General features: G+C 34.4%; 1 protein-coding gene across 1 annotated transcript in view; it reads left to right on the forward strand.

The window, feature by feature from the left end:
- LOC129222007 (ELL-associated factor 1-like) overlaps nucleotides 1-15,988 on the forward strand; it is an 86,665-nt gene that overhangs the window by 60,453 nt on the left and 10,224 nt on the right. The window contains exon 2 of the mRNA XM_054856423.1: nucleotides 11,423-11,517. Within this exon, the coding sequence (XP_054712398.1) occupies nucleotides 11,423-11,517 (95 nt within the window). The remainder of the gene's footprint in view (nucleotides 1-11,422; nucleotides 11,518-15,988) is intronic.

A 15,988-nucleotide genomic window follows, 5' to 3' on the forward strand; every position in this document is an offset into this window, starting at 1 on the left:
TATTAACATCATCGAATGTTTTCATCAATCTTCGCAGACTTTTTTTCATCCTTTGGTTTTCATTTTTTCACAGTCAATTTCAAAACATCGTTGCACAATGCAACAACAATCAAATTGCGACAGTGGAATCTGTTTGCAATTTAAAGAGTTTTCGCAATTTTGTTTAGACTTCATGATTCATCTATCTAATTTAAAAATGTTTTTTTTCTTAGAATACTGTAGTGAGTTGAGTTTTATGAAGTTTTAAAAGTTTCCACAAATGATTGTGCATTGCGTACGTCATTTTTGTTTTCCCGGTTTCAGTATTAGCGAAGAAAATTTTTTAAAAGTATCAGAAACACACATCGATGACTTATACAACAAACAACATCGTCTAAAAAATTCTTCTTTTTCATTTCGGATCTAAACGTTCACAGAAAGCTTCAAACTGGCTGCTTGCGGAAGCCAATCTTGTGACAATCATTACTAGCCTATTGATGTATCTTCTCAAAAAACCTAATATAACATCTCGTAAAGTCACGAATATCATTCATGACTCTTGTATTTTTTAAAAATGTTTTTGCTTATTTATTTTCTAAAGTAACTTATATATAAGTTAATATATATAATATATATATATATATATATATATATATATATAAAATGTATATGTATAATATATATATATATATATATTTTTGGAATTAAAAACGGTTAATATGCGAAGTGATTCTCTTAGTTGTTACTGTGGTGAAAATGATAACTATGGTTAGGGACGTCGTATGGGGGGAGGGTTCATGAGGGTTATCGCCTCCCCCTGACTTGAGAAACGTAATGTATCTATATATGGGTTTGTAATGTATATGTATGTGTGTGTGTGTATGTGATTGTATTATATGTGATACGTATTTGAATATGAAAAACTTGACGGGCTTGTCTACACTACAGTTACTTATAACAAACTAAGTAATTATTTTTATTGCCAGAAAGTTTACTGCTAGAATTTGTAGTTTTGACACTCATTCATAAGCGTACATAGACTTCGGTGCGCCCCCGCAAGATTAAAAGTTCTCCCCCATAATATTTATAAGTGCACCCCCCCCCCCCCCCCAAGATTTATAAGTGTAAAAAAGTTTAAAATGTTTAATATTAACATAGTGTTACTGTTTCAGAGCGTGCGCCCTCAGACCTCTTTTCGCTCCGGAGTTGCGGGGCTGCTATGTACGCTACTGCTTACACTCATTTGCCCTTTTCTTTTAGGTACTTCGAATGATGTTAGTATACTCGAGGGGTGGGGGGAGACAAAAACCGCAAATTCGTAAATCTTCGTCCTTATTTGAGCTAATGTTCAGCTTCTTCTGGTCAAGTGTTCACAAGAAAAGAAAAACAGCATGCATGGAAAGTATACTTTGAGTAGGATGTCGGTTATTGTGAGAAGATTTAAGTCCTGAAAGCACTTCACTTATTGAAGTAGGACATGAATTGTGAAATATAAATAAAGAGCCTTTTTTTCTGCCCAAAATCAAAATGATTTCTTTTGAAGAATGACAGGATCTAAGCGTTAATACCCCAGCTTGCGTGATTTTATTTCTCACAGATCTACTTGCAGTTATAGATATTTATAGCTGATGGGCCGACTCGATTCTTGTGTGCCAAGGGGATAAAAACCCGTGCCTTATTCTTGGTACTTTCTTTAGACTTCGTTAGAAGCCAGCTCGGCCCGAGGCTGCGTCAACTCCTCCGGCTTTGGCCCACATTCCAGCAACGAAAGAGGAAGCGTCCGAATCACAGTGACCCTTCCAAATCCCCCTTGTGTCTTTCTAATCTTTCGTTTCATTACATGGAATTAGGCATTGGGGGCGAAAAAAAGTTTCGCTGCCAAGTTCACACAACGTTGCGTGATCCTGTTTTCATGAGCATTTCTCACAATTATGTTTTTGTTTTTTTTTTCAAATCAAAAAAGAGTGAAAAGGTTATCAACTGGCAAAAGATTCAACTGTATGCACTTATCATGGTCCCCTCATGGGCTGGCGGGGGTGGGGAGAGAACCACAGCAATTAGACTGACTGAGAATAGATCCTGAATAAAAAAAAAAAAAAGTGATTGAAATAAATTTTTTTCAGACATTGACCAAAAATTTCAAGACATCAGTGACACAACAAAGGGAACTTCGTAATAAATACAGTGCCATGATATACCTATATATATGTGAATTGATTTTTGAAAACCAGAAGGGGACAATTGTCCTTCCTGATCCCCTAAATCAGGAGTTCTCAACCTTTCTGGCTCTGCGCTTCCCTTTGTAAACTGATGTTAGGTCCACGCTCCTCTACCCCAACTATTACTACCATATGTGGTCAATTCAAGTAGTACAATTGGTAAATCCGATTTTGAAACGAGAGCTGGCTCGAATAGCTGAAACTGGTGATTGAAGAAAAATATAGATTTTTCGTTCGTACATAAAATTTAATGTTGCTACTCACCTTTATTTTGAACATAAGTATTACAGTGGTCGACTCTTATACGAATCACGTTTGTTCTAACATTTTTGATTCCATATGGCGGCTGATTCAATAAAGCGACTAATTTGATAAAGCTGGATTGTGTTCTGTTTTTGACGGGGGGGGGGGGATTTGATTCATTAAAGCGGTTGATTCAATAAACCACTGATTCAATTAACCGGCGTCCACTGTATTTGAACACATCAACTTAAAGAACCAAATACAAATTATGTAATACCAGTCACTTTCACAACATCAATGAGGGAGGGAGCTGACACTGTTTGCTCTTTCTAAGTTTTTAAAGTTAGATTATAACTCACAAAGCACACCCAAGTTACTTTCAATGCCTTTGCTCGGTATCTTGGCTTGATGTATGCTAATGCTTTAGGTCCAGATCCACACAGAGACATGAGGATGACGAATAGCAGGGGCGGATACAGAAGAATCTTTTGGAAGGGGCACGGGAAATTGAATAGCAGAAAAGAAGAATTAGAATTGAAATATTTTTTCAACTTATTTTTTAAGCATTCACGCCTCCCTTGAAATTCTTCTACCCCCCCCCCCCCCGCAAGTTGCCAACCTCTCAGGTTGAGAACCTCTTTAGATGGCCTTTGGATAGTCTGTCGATGGATGTCTTCACCTTTCAGGACCTAAAAACATTCCTTCATCCATGGGTATTTAAATTTGGTATAAATGTTAATTTTCGTTATCACCTGGCTTTTTTTTCTATTGTAGTTGCCAAAATATTCCCCTTGGGCTCAATTTTCAAAGTTCAAATTGTTTAGCATTTGTTAAAAAGTACGTCAAAACATCAATATTACTCGCCACTTGATAAATAAGTAACAAGTAAGCAAACAATTATGGGAGTGTCTAGCAAAGGGATGTAAGTGGGGTTTTCAAAGTTTTAAATAAAACGCGTTGGAATTTCAGATCCTAGGTAGGCCTTAGACCTCAAGGTTCAGAAAATTTTCAAGTGGCCAATGGCCACTAGGCTCAAAAAGCTTGGTGGCCACCAGTTTTACCGGGTTTCGAAAACAGCGCTGTAGTACAAGAATGGGGGTGGGGGAAGGGGGGATTTCGACTTGTATTTTTTGAAACAAATATTATGAAAGTGATGCTAAAGGAATGCTAACAAGAAATATAAATTATATTAATCATGGAAACATAAGAGGCATAGGGTGAAGGTTGGGAGCTCCTGAAGCAAATGGTTCATTCCACCCATTTTAAAGTTTCATAAGAAAAAAAAAAATCATTAAGCCAAAAATAAAGTAGTGTACACAGTACCATGGTCCCACAGTGAAAAAAAAAATTATGGCATAAAAATATTTAACTACAGACCTCCTCCAGTAATATACAATTTGGCATTTACCAAGAATATATTTCCAAAAAAAAAAAAAAAAAAAAAACATTCTTTTTGCATTATTTGAACTAAGAGTATGACCAAGTCGCCATGTTAGGATGACTATGAAGGGAAAACAATCAAAGGACTGGCTATTTGGCTTATATTTTAATCTGATGCAATTGCAGATTAAAAAATTACAACTGTTATTCGAATAAATAGAAACTAGCCCCCGTTGTTTAAACGATTTTCAATGGAACGTATTCCTAATCGATAGCGAGTATTACTGTCCACATCACAGCAGAAATATAAGATATAGTTTATGGAAATATATTTTTTTATTTCTTTTTTTAATGATGTTGGATTTATAATGAAATACAGGATTTATGGGAAAACATGGAACTTTGACTATGGCAAAGGAATGATAAAATGGGGTGCGGGGGGCTTTGTGCAGTCAAAAACAAGTTGCCTTTTTAAGTTTTAAATTAATTTTTTTTCCTATTTTGACGATTTTCAGAATAAAGACTGTTTGAGTTAATTGGGAATCAAATAGGATCGGAACGACCTTCGAGGATTTATGTAAAAAAACATACATAATGGTGTGTTTTTTTAAAGAGCCAAAATTTGCATAATATTTTCATACTTTCAGAACAAGATTTAAAGCAAAACATAAAACTGTTTTAGAAAAAGAATTTGAAAAAAGTACAGGGTTCATACACTTTTGGTTAAAAAAAATTCCCTTACTTTTCCAGGTTATTTTTTTAGAAAATTCCAGGTTACTCGCTTCACTCAAAATTAAATTTAAGTAACAATATTTTCAAAATAGTCAAAATTGTTCAAAGTAGCAATGTGTAAGAACTGAAACTTTTCCACTTGTAAAAAAAAAAAAAAAAAACTTGGTTTTTAAAAAAAAATTTCTGTCACAAGTTTAAAAAAAAAAAAACATTTCGTTAAATATTGTTTTCATTTGTTAACTATTTGTTAAAAACAATGTACTTTCAACTTATTTTAACGTTTCTCTGATGCCACATGTCATGCATATTAGCGTTTTGCTGTAATCAGCAGCAATCTTTCTCCGCTTTTGGTTTACGATTCTTTTTATTTTCCTATTAGTATGTAACACAAAACATACTGAGCAAAGTACAAAGCTATTTTTCAGTATAAATATGATTAACTTGTTGCATCGATGGGCATACCATACAATGCATTCTATCAAAAGTCAACATCCGTCAATCATAAGCCAATGCCAATAATCAATTTTTTTTCCTTTTGCATATAAAGGATGCTTGCATTAAAATTAAAAATTTTCTTTTTTGCACATTTACTTTCAATAAACATTGCTTTCAATAGACATTGAGATAAACATCTAATTATGTTTTTGTAAATTTTTGTCTATTTCCATCTCGCAAATGACCAAATATGGCGACTAAGTAAAAAATTTAAGATAATGAGTAGATTTTTGAATTTGTAGCATAAAAGTAGTTACAAATAATAATTTATCCTTAAAAAATTACAATTATAAGACAAAATAGTCAGTTTTTAGCACATAAGCGTCTAAATCAATTAGAATAAAAAAAAATTCTGGAGATAAAATTTTGCATTTTTCCAGAAAATAATTACGAATTACCCGGAAAAAAGGGCGCATTTTGCGTTGTTATCAATAGTTTGCATTGCAATAAATATCCAATGCTATTTTCGGAAACTTAGACACTTAAAAGGTTTTGTGTACTGCCATCTTTAGAATGACCAAATATGGCGGCTACGACAAAAATTAAGAAATAATTTTTTGAATTTGTAGCATGAAAACAATTTAAAAATAATAAATCTTCATGAAACTACACTTCAGTTGAAAAGTGTTTAGCACATTTGCGTCCAAGGCAATGAGGATAAGATTAAGTTCTAAGAACAAAAATTTTCATTTCTCAAGAAAATTACATATTTAAAATAAAAAATAAAAATAAAAAAAAAAAACTTGCAGCACATTTTGCGTTGTTTTCATTAGTTTACAGTTAAAGAAAACATCCAATTCTGCTTTGTTTTCGGAATCTTAGGCATTTAAGCATCGTGTCTTCTTCCATCATGAATGACCGAACATGGCGACTACGTTTCATTCGTAGCTGAAAAGACTTTTCGATTAAAAAACGATTTTCTCAATTGACCCTACCGTCCGCAGGCTTGTGCTTTAGAAGAAGGAAAATGTTCTTCTCCCGTTAAATTTGTGCATAATTCCTGTTCACTCTAGGAAATTTTTTCTTTGGAACTATTGGGGAGCAAAAATGGCGTCCGCAGAAGTTTTTTTTTGGTTCGCCTTTTTTATTTTATTGCCAGCGTCATTTTGCCTCAAAACTTTTTGCATTTTTTTTTCAGGAAACATCGATAAAAACGAAGATTAGAACTCAAGGTTCAAAATTCCCTGGGAAAAATTTTTTTGGAGGCAAAATTTGAAATTTTCCTGACTTTTCCCAGACAATTCCAGGTTTTCCTGGAGCGTACGAATCCTGTAATTTAATAACCATATTTTCCTGTGTATTATCGGCGGGCGGCCTATAATCTTCAGGTTCTAAAATGGGCCTGAAGAAAAAAAAAGCTTCGTATAATCCCAGGTGTATAATACGATGTAAAAAAATAAAGTTTGAATTTAATATACCATTTGAGCAACTAAACTAAAAACGAGAAAAGGTAATTACTTTGAAGGCATAATCAAAATTTATCTAAAATATAATCTAAAATATAATGATTTCTTCTTGAAATCATGATTATAGTACGCTAATTACTTGAAAAACAGAGTCAAGACAAAGGAGCAAACGCTCTGATCTTGTGCAAATGGCTTCCTAATTCACTGTATTTTTGCTTATTTTACATTGCCTGAATCGCGTAAGAGGAACATTCAAGCAACGTAAAATAACCAACATTTAGGCAGGCAGTGAGAAAGGACATGCAAGCTTTGTAAAATAAACAACATTCAGTCGGAGTACGGTCTCTATCGGTGAATCCTTATTGTACTGAGGCATCTGTGGTGTGGAATTCTTTTCTTGGGATCTAAAATAAAAATAACCCCCCAAAAAAGTTGGCGACTGTAGAGAGTTTTTGGGGTCGCCAATTTTGAAAACTGAGTCGCCACGTGGCGAGTGGCGACCGTAAATCTTGACCTTTAGTAGGCCTTCAATGAAACTTTTTCCCGAATCTTGCTATACAGCAGCACCTACCAGGGCTACTAGTACCATATCTTGCCCCGAAATAGAAGATAGGTTTTTCTACCATTGTTTTTTATCGCCAAATATTTAATGTTTTGTCATTTTCACCCCTTTTCTTCTCACTCCTTTAATTATTTAATTGAAGACCAATTTCTATTAAAGTGTTTTGGAATATTTCAATTTTATTTGGGTGTATGCATTGCTGCAGTTAAGAGGGGCGTGGGGTGACGTCATCCCCCAAAATATTTGTTTTTTTTTTTTTCAATATTAAAAATAATGCAAATGTAATGTATATTGGTTCCAAACAACCTTTCCTTTTGGTGAGTCCTCCCAAAACTCTAAATTTTCTTTGCGACTATTCATGGATGTACGCATGTGTACAGAATTCCGTACGAGTGGCCTAGCTATAAAAATTATAGTCGTCAGCTAAAAGAAAAAGCTAGGCGTCAAAAATAACGACTGGATGTAAACTCGTGATCGGAAAAACGCAATTTTTAGGTGCAAAATACTACTAACGACCGCTAATTTCGAACTCTGAGAACCTCTGACGTGCTTTGAGTTCATGAACGTATTTGGTATTAGTCTGTAAAACCTTTCTATTATTGATTGAAGTGAGTCAGCATGGTATTAATGTAATCAATGTCCGGACATGAAGCTATAAATATATTGATAAAAATATTAAAGCAAAAATGGCGACGTTTTACAGGTTGCAGTAAATGTCGATATTCACCTTGTGACGTACGAGAAAGCTGTTACTAAACTTAATGCGGCTCTAACTAAACTAATTCATAGTTGTTGCTGGATACTTGTTACTAGTAACTGGAACTTGTAAATAGCGGTGTTTTCGTCTTTTATTAAAGTTTCTCTGTGTGTGTGTGTGTTTTTTTTTTATATTTGTGAAAATTCCTATCCCCTCAGCATACTCATTCCAACCCACTGCCCACCTGACCCTATCATATGCGTCTCGTACGAGGGGGCAAGGGGGTCAACTGCCTCCCTAGCTTCCAAAAGTAAAGGGGCGTTGCCCTCCACTTTTATAATTTCAAAATGAACAATCGATCAAAAAAGTTAGTATTGATCGATTGACGTGTTTAAAGACAGATGAATGTGAAGTCTATTCTATATATTTCTCTTGTTCTTTCATAAAAATTAAGTCTGAATTGGTAGGATGCCAGTGGCCAGCTGACCCTAATTTTGAAGAAGGCAATTTATCAAATATAGCGTTAAAATCCTATAATTTTGACCCATTTTTTCCCCCCCGTCCGCAACGGTGACGGGTCTACCCATCACACGGCGGCCAGGCGGGGAAAATTGTTTTGGTTTCCGCTGAGGCAAGCCCTCTTGGGGGGTGGTCGTCAGGGTGTACCTGGGGGACCGACCGAAGCAGCTAGAGAGTACGAGACACAGCGTCCTGTCTCGCGAGAAGCACGAGCATGCATTCGCATGGATGCTGAGGATTTTGCCCCATTTTTTATTTTTTAAAAAAGTGAAGTTTAGGGGCGCCGCCCACCCAACCTCCCATCACTTTTTTGGTGCACCAGCCGCCTATGGAATCTATCCATTGGTTTAATGGAAGAATTGAACTAGGTGACATTTCAAGGTTTAAGGAAATAATTAATTTTCACTTTTGCTGAATTTCCAACTTCCTGAAACGTAGCGCATTTTTATTTTAGCTCTGTCGTTTTTTTAAATTATTATTTTTTCCTTTTATCTTGTTTGTACGAAAGAAATTTCAAGTTGGTTTGATCATAAAATTAATAAAACCAACCCATGAATTTCTTTCTTCTCGAAGTGGTCTATATTTGCTTTTTAAAAATGCGTAAACATTGGTTTTACCACCTAAACGGTATGACCAAATGTATTAAGACACTTTCAAAAATTAAATTGAATGAATTTCTCGAGAGATAAAAGACCAATTGCTCTGTAATTTTTTTTTATGTAGGAGATATATTCCAGTTATCATTTTCCAATAAAAATTAAGTCTACTATTCATTTAGGGGACCAGCAACAAATTGAGGAAACAGAAAAAGGTTTTTGATCAGCTTTCACTGCAAATAGCTGGGAATAAGCTATAAATTTAAAAAATAAGTTAAAGAACTCTGCAAAATTTATTTTCATATTTTCGGGGAAGTATCTCTTATACCAACGGAGATAAAAGTATTTCTTTCAAAAATACAATTTTTTTTAAAGGTTTTCGGCTCATAACACGCAGAGTTTTCCGTCAAATGTTACTCAACTTTCAGAATGTTTGACAGCATACAAGAGAAACATAATAATAAAATTTAAAGTAAACATATTAAAAATTTGATAAAATATGAACGTTTAAAGCAATTATTTTTTCACTGCGCATCCGCGAAAGATAACAATTTATAACCTTCATAATCCAAATTCCAGATAGATCCTGCAACTCATGAAAAAATTCCACTTCGATATCTTTAAAATTAAAAAAAATTATCAGGGTTCTAATGAGCCGAATTTCAATAATTCTTGGATAAGCGACGAATGTTAAGGAATCATTCGCAAACTGGCAACACAGTTTCCTCTGATTCATGATAAAAACGGATTATTTGCGAAAGAAATTCATGGGTAAATAGGGCAGGGCTTTTTTATACTAGAGATTCTGAAAAAAAAAAAAAAAGAAAAAAAAACTTTTTTCCAAACGTGGATATAATCCGTTTTGAAAGTTAACTCCTCAGTTGTTCCAAACCTTTCCACTATTGAGAACCATTGAGGTACCCTTCGAATCCTAAGCCGATTACATACGATAGAAATAAACAATCATATCAGGTGAAATGAGTTGAATTCAGGGTTTGTGATTTTTTTTAAATTTAAATCAGATTTTTTTTTTATTTATATCATTTAGAAGGAGTTTCGAGAGTTCTTCCCCGAAATTTTTCGAAGTTGAAATAATAAAAACGATAGTTTCGGCTTTATCTGGGTGACTTAAGAATGAAGGGGGGAGAGGAGTGTTAAGGATTCTTTCTCTAATTAGTTTTTAAAACTGACATCTTAGAAACTTTTTTTTTTCTTTTTTGATTTAAGGGTAACGAGAGGAGGGCTGGATCGTGAGTTCTCCTTAGGTAATTTTCCAAAACTAATGAAATCCTAAGAACGCAATTTCAGGTTTTTTTTTTTTTGCTGACTTCCGGAAAGAATTAGGTTCTCTGCTCCAGCAATGTTTCGAATTTGAAATATTAAAAGACGCAATTTTATCCTTTCTTTGGTAATGTTAGGGATTCTGGAGATTTTCCCCGATAAATTTTTGAAACTGATTTTTTTTTAAGTTAAAGGCTGTTTTTGGAGATGTATTGTTATGGACTATTTTTAAGGAAACTTCCGATTCTGGAATCCTAAAAAGGTCTTTTCTGAGGAATTTTGGGAAGGGGATTCAGGGCAGGCCCATCATTTTGAATTTTTTTTCCACCAAGGGGAGGGAAGAGAGGGCAAAAGGTATATTCTCAATACAAATCCCCCCCCCCCAAATAGCAAACGCACTCCTACTTACATGTGTAAATACATTAACTTTCTAAAACCAGGGAGAATGGGGGGGGGGGCATTCACCGCGCTGCCCCCCTCTCCCCCGAAATGACGTGCCTGGTTCAAGGGTTCGCTCCCCGAAACATTTTCAGTGCTGAAGCTGTGAATAACGCTTTTTTAGGCTATCTTTGGGTGATTTCAGGGGAGGGGATTCATTAGCTATCCTTTGTAAATGCTTAGGAATTGATGGTATCCTAAAACACAGTTTTAATTAATTTTTGCGTTTAAGGGAAAAGTTTGAGGATTTTTTAAAAATGAAAATTTTTTCAAGTCCAATTTTAAGTTATCTCTTTATGGATAGCGGAAGGAGTGAAGTGGAATTTATCAAAAACATTTTTTAAGCATAAAATGTTCATAAAACTTCATCTGCTGAATGAATTTCAAATTACATGTGTTCGTTATGTACAATAAATGTGGAAGGAAAAAAAAATCCTGGGTGGGGCAAAGAGTTTTCTAGCTGGGGCTTAGCCCACTCTTAGGTACTCCAATGAGCTTGGTAAAATAATTGTAGAAATTGCATCCCAAATGGAGGAGGACAGGGTAGGGAGCTTTTTATTTATAGGAAGCAGTATCTCATCTATATTGGTTCCTAACTCAAGCAAAAACTTGAAGCTACCACCCTCACATATTCCTTCAGAATTTTATATCTAGTTTCAACGAAAACACACACACAGAAATAGAATGTATTTGCGGCTTGTCAGAAGTTGGTGCCTGGGCAAGGTCCCCGGCTTGATCTAATAGGAAGTTACAAAATTAATTTTAAAATTTATGTGAATAACTGAGATATTTGTTTTGAAAATAGTTGAAATTCTAGGTGTAATATACTGTTGAAAAATGTTATGCACCATGATTTATGTGTTTTTCTTTTCCAGATGATTTTATGCCAGCATCTTTAGACACCTCTAAGAGAGCCACTGTGGATATTGGAGAAGGCCATCAAGTAACTGTAACTGTTCCTCATATTGAGGTGATTATTTTTAATTTCTTGTATTATTGAAATGTTCTTTTGATACCCCCCCCCCCTCTTCCTTTAAAAAAAACAAAATCATTTTTTTAATTAAAAAGGATAAAACAGCTTCTAAAGAGATTTCACCAAGTAATTTCCGAATTTCTCTGGACATGACCATGATGTTTTGCACACAGTACAAAATTTTATTTAACTGTGCAGTCAATCTCTCTAACACACCAACTTGAAAAACTATCAAATTGAAACTATTTCAATAACTTCAGTTCCATTCATTCTGAACACAATTTCTGTTTAGTCCCTTTTTCATTTTACCAGCATCATAAAACGATATGATAGTTATCAGTACTGTAGTTGAACTAAAGGTTTTGGGAGAACCCACCTTGTGGTTTGGGGTAAGGCCGAGGAGAGATCATGTCAGCCTCACTGGCACCGACTCCATGGAGACTGAGGGGGTCTGAGCCATTTCAAAGATTTTTTTGAGGGGACAGCCCCTTAATAATTTGAGAAAATTAATAGTTATACTATGCTTTCTAAACTCACAAATTTTTCTTAGTATTTTTTATTTTCCTTGTTTGAAGATAGTTACCTTGTAAAATATATTCAGTAATGAGTCAAAACAAATAATTATTGCGGTAGTAAGTAGGTTAACTGAAAACGAGTGGTGTGAATGATGATGGTGCTGCAAGCACACTTAGCATTTTCCCAACGGGCGAACCTATACGGCTCAAGCCTGTCGCCTGTGGGCTGCGCTGCAGCGAGCTCAAATATATGAGGGTTTGATTTGTATATTAAATGGGAGGCATGATAGTTTTGAATACTTTTGGGAATTGTGTTTAAAAGAAAAACCTTTACAAAATGATGATCTTTTGCTTCCTCGGAATTGACGTATACCAAAGAAGTATGAAAACAACAAAGGCAGCTCACTGCACACTTTCAAAACCCCAAAGGAATTCTACAAAGCACTTTACATTGAGGTTTCTGAAATGGTGCAATCTTGCATTATTGTGCAGTTTACATCAACTGGACTCACACAGGTCACTGCAGTTGAACAAGAGTGCTTGCTTTTATTAAACAGAGGAGAAACAAATTTTGAAAAATCAACTGAGTTTTTCAAAATTGACCTAGACATTGAGAGACTGCATTTACACTTGAATATGTTACCCGATATCATTAATGAAAAAACAACTGGTCTTGACTGACGCTTTTTGAATGAGAGTATTTGGCATACTGTATTAACTTTATTAACTGTATTAAAGCATTAACTTTGGGACATTATTTTTATTCAGTGAATTCTGAGCCTTATTCAAAGTGAGCTTATATTAGCTATTTCACTTATTAATTAAAGTGCAACAGCAATATTTTATGTTTTATTCTTTTAATGATAGTTAAGGATTTATTAAAATATAATTTCAATCTTTTCAGAGTTATGTATTCATTGCTCTGTAATAGTCTAAAAAGCATAACTGTTACTGTAAATTAAATTACCTTTTTACAAAAATACTGTGCGTGTTTGTATTTTTTTTTTTTTTTTTTTTTTTTTTCCGTTTTTCAAAGCCAAAAAAAAATGTGTCAGGCTTGTTGAGTTTTCGGGGTTCTAATGTTGATTAAATGACTTTAAAATGCTTAAAAAAAACTTTGAAACTCACTATTTTTCATCTAAAATTTAGAAAATTTCCCGCTGAAAAACCCCAGGTATGCCCCTTTCCAATATTTTTTTATAAGTCGGCACCTCTGGGAGTGCCCTTCCTTGCAAGTCAAGTACCTTATATCAATGCTTAGCCACCGCACTGCACGTCTCCTCATAAAATAGAACTGTAAAAATGGATCTTACCAAGATAAGTGACATGAAATTTGTGCATCAAAATTTTTAGATTGTTTTACTATGCCATGTCAAATACTGTTTGTTTAAATTATATATACCAAAAAATATTTAAATTGGCATTTTCAAGGTACTAAGATCTGACCTTTATTGGGGGGTGGGGTGGGGGCGGAACTTCCGTTTGATTACATACCCCCTACACTCCCGGTGATGTCTGCCTCCCCCCCCCCAAATATTTCTGAAAGTCGGGCCCCCTGGTCAGCCTAGTCAGAAACTGGGGACCCAGCCCTTGAGGGAGACTGGTTTAGAATCGGAGAAGTATAAATTTAACAAGCTTTATGGGGGAAGAGGGGCCTGGTGAGCATACTGACTAAGGGAGTGCCTTGGCTCTTGGCAACACTGGTTTGGGGGACCTACAAAAAGAAAAGGAAGTTTGAAACCAAATGACATTACATTTGCATTATTTTTACGATGAAATACAATATTTCAGAGGAGGGATCCCCCCCCCCATCCCCTCCCATTTACAACACTGATTGTTATAATATAGAACGTTTATGAAAAATACAGTATTTTTATACATTATTTGGTGAAGAGTTGTCTTTTTGCGCTTTTGTGTGTGAAAAAATATTCCTTTTCTCCACCAGGTGCATAACTTTCTTGCTATAACTTGTTCTTCTCTTGGAAATACACACTTAGAAAATTAAAGAATTCAACCTAGTGCATTGATAACATACTTATACTTCTGCTGCTGTACAATTAGTTAATACAGTCAATTCAGGATAACTCGAATCTAAAAGAACCAACGAAAAACTTGGACTTATCGGAAGTTCAACTTACCCTCTAGTTTCGTTTTTCAACATTTTAATATTAAAAACCATCGAATATTTTAATTAATATGTACATACAACAGACAAAATTATAGAAGTTATAAGTTTTTAAGCAAAATATGCACAGTTTATTCAAAAATAAAAAGAGAGAGAAAAAATCAAAAGCATGGTTTTGATTTCGATACAGCTGAAACCACTTGAATAGAGCTGATTCTACTTCAGAAAGGTGCACATCTTCATTCGTTTCAAACTCGGATTTATGGATTCTACTGCTTTAGAAGTTTCTCTTTTTCTTTTAAGATCATTGACAGAGTACTTGCCTAGACATCTTTAATAGTAAAGAGAACTCACTCTGTCTCTCGGGAATGTATCAGCTAATGATCAAACTAAAGAATGTAGGGGAAAGCATCTTAACTTAGGTCAGCCTTTGAATAAAGGTACAGTAGAGAACCAATTATCTGGGAAGTTTGGGACCATCGCTATCCCGGATATCTGAATTTCCAGGTTTTCTGGATCCGTAAAAAGCGCTATTGGCCGATTGTTTATGAAGCTTAAATTACTATACTAAATAATAACACATATTTAAATAAGAAGAAAACAGTTCAGAAATGCTTATAAATATTGAAATATTAAAAACTACTAGTGAGGCAAAAATTAAAGCACCAAAAGACATGAGACCCCTCACAATCAGTTTAGAAAAAAAAAAAAAAAAACACCACTTTTTTGATATTTTAAAATGAAAGAAAATGAAGGGAAGGACAAGAAAGAAGTTTTGAAGGTAAATGAGCGATTTTCTAGTGTATAAAAGAATTTTTTTTCATGAATGCATTTTTTAAATTTTTTGTAAAGATTTTGTGATTGCGATCACGAAAGTTAATAATAACTATTGCTTTTGCATTAAGTTAATATGAATAGAAATTTGATTTATGAGTTCTTGCAGCCTTATTACATTCTTGCGTTTAACGATTTCTAGATTGCACGATCAAATTCGCAAATCTGGATTTCGGCCGTTTCCCGCACTTTCTCGACGTTATTTACGCTCGAAACAGCTTTAATTAAAGGTCATTCAATAAAATATCGCATTTGGAATCAAACACAAAAACTTCAGACTTACGAGTGTACTTCTTAATTCAAGAAAATATTTCGGAAATTTTGCCAGGCGTAAGGATTACAACCCTTTGAAGTTCGTTTTTGTAAACATTTTCCCGAGTTATACGTGAGTAATATGGTATTTATTAAGAAACCGTCCATGTTCTTTTAGGTATTTCAAAAAAATGCTTAGTTTTTTAAAAATTGCCAAAAATGTGTGTTTTTAAAAAAAAGCGGGAAAATCGGCAAAATGTTGCCGGTTTTCTGGTTTTCCGGTTCCCGGATAAAAGGTTCTGCACTGTACAATCAGTTGACTTGACAACTTGACAGATTATACGCAAATTCCTAGTCCAGCAACATGTTAAAGTGTAAACAGTACAGTATAACAAAAGAAAACAATCTAACTTATTTCTGTATGTGTAACTTCTTTATCGCACATTGGCTCAACATGTGCTCTTCTTGCTTTAGAGGTCTATTGTGCAGGAATCTCAAGTGAAGATGTATTAGTTTTTCTCTCATAGTTTTTTGTTTTTTTTCTTTCGTTCTTTCCAAATAAATTTTGAGTCATCTTTGAAAAAACTTTGAGTTAAATGAAGTTAACTTTGAGATATTGAGAATAATTAGCATAGAGTTAAAGACAAAAAGGTCGGAACTTGATAAAAACTTCAAGTTATAGTAATACAGTGAAACCTGTCTATAACAGTTTTTTTTTTTTGACCCCAGCAAAATGTCAGCA

Source organism: Uloborus diversus, chromosome 5 (assembly GCF_026930045.1).
Source record: "Uloborus diversus isolate 005 chromosome 5, Udiv.v.3.1, whole genome shotgun sequence".
NCBI classification, from domain to species: domain Eukaryota; kingdom Metazoa; phylum Arthropoda; class Arachnida; order Araneae; family Uloboridae; genus Uloborus; species Uloborus diversus.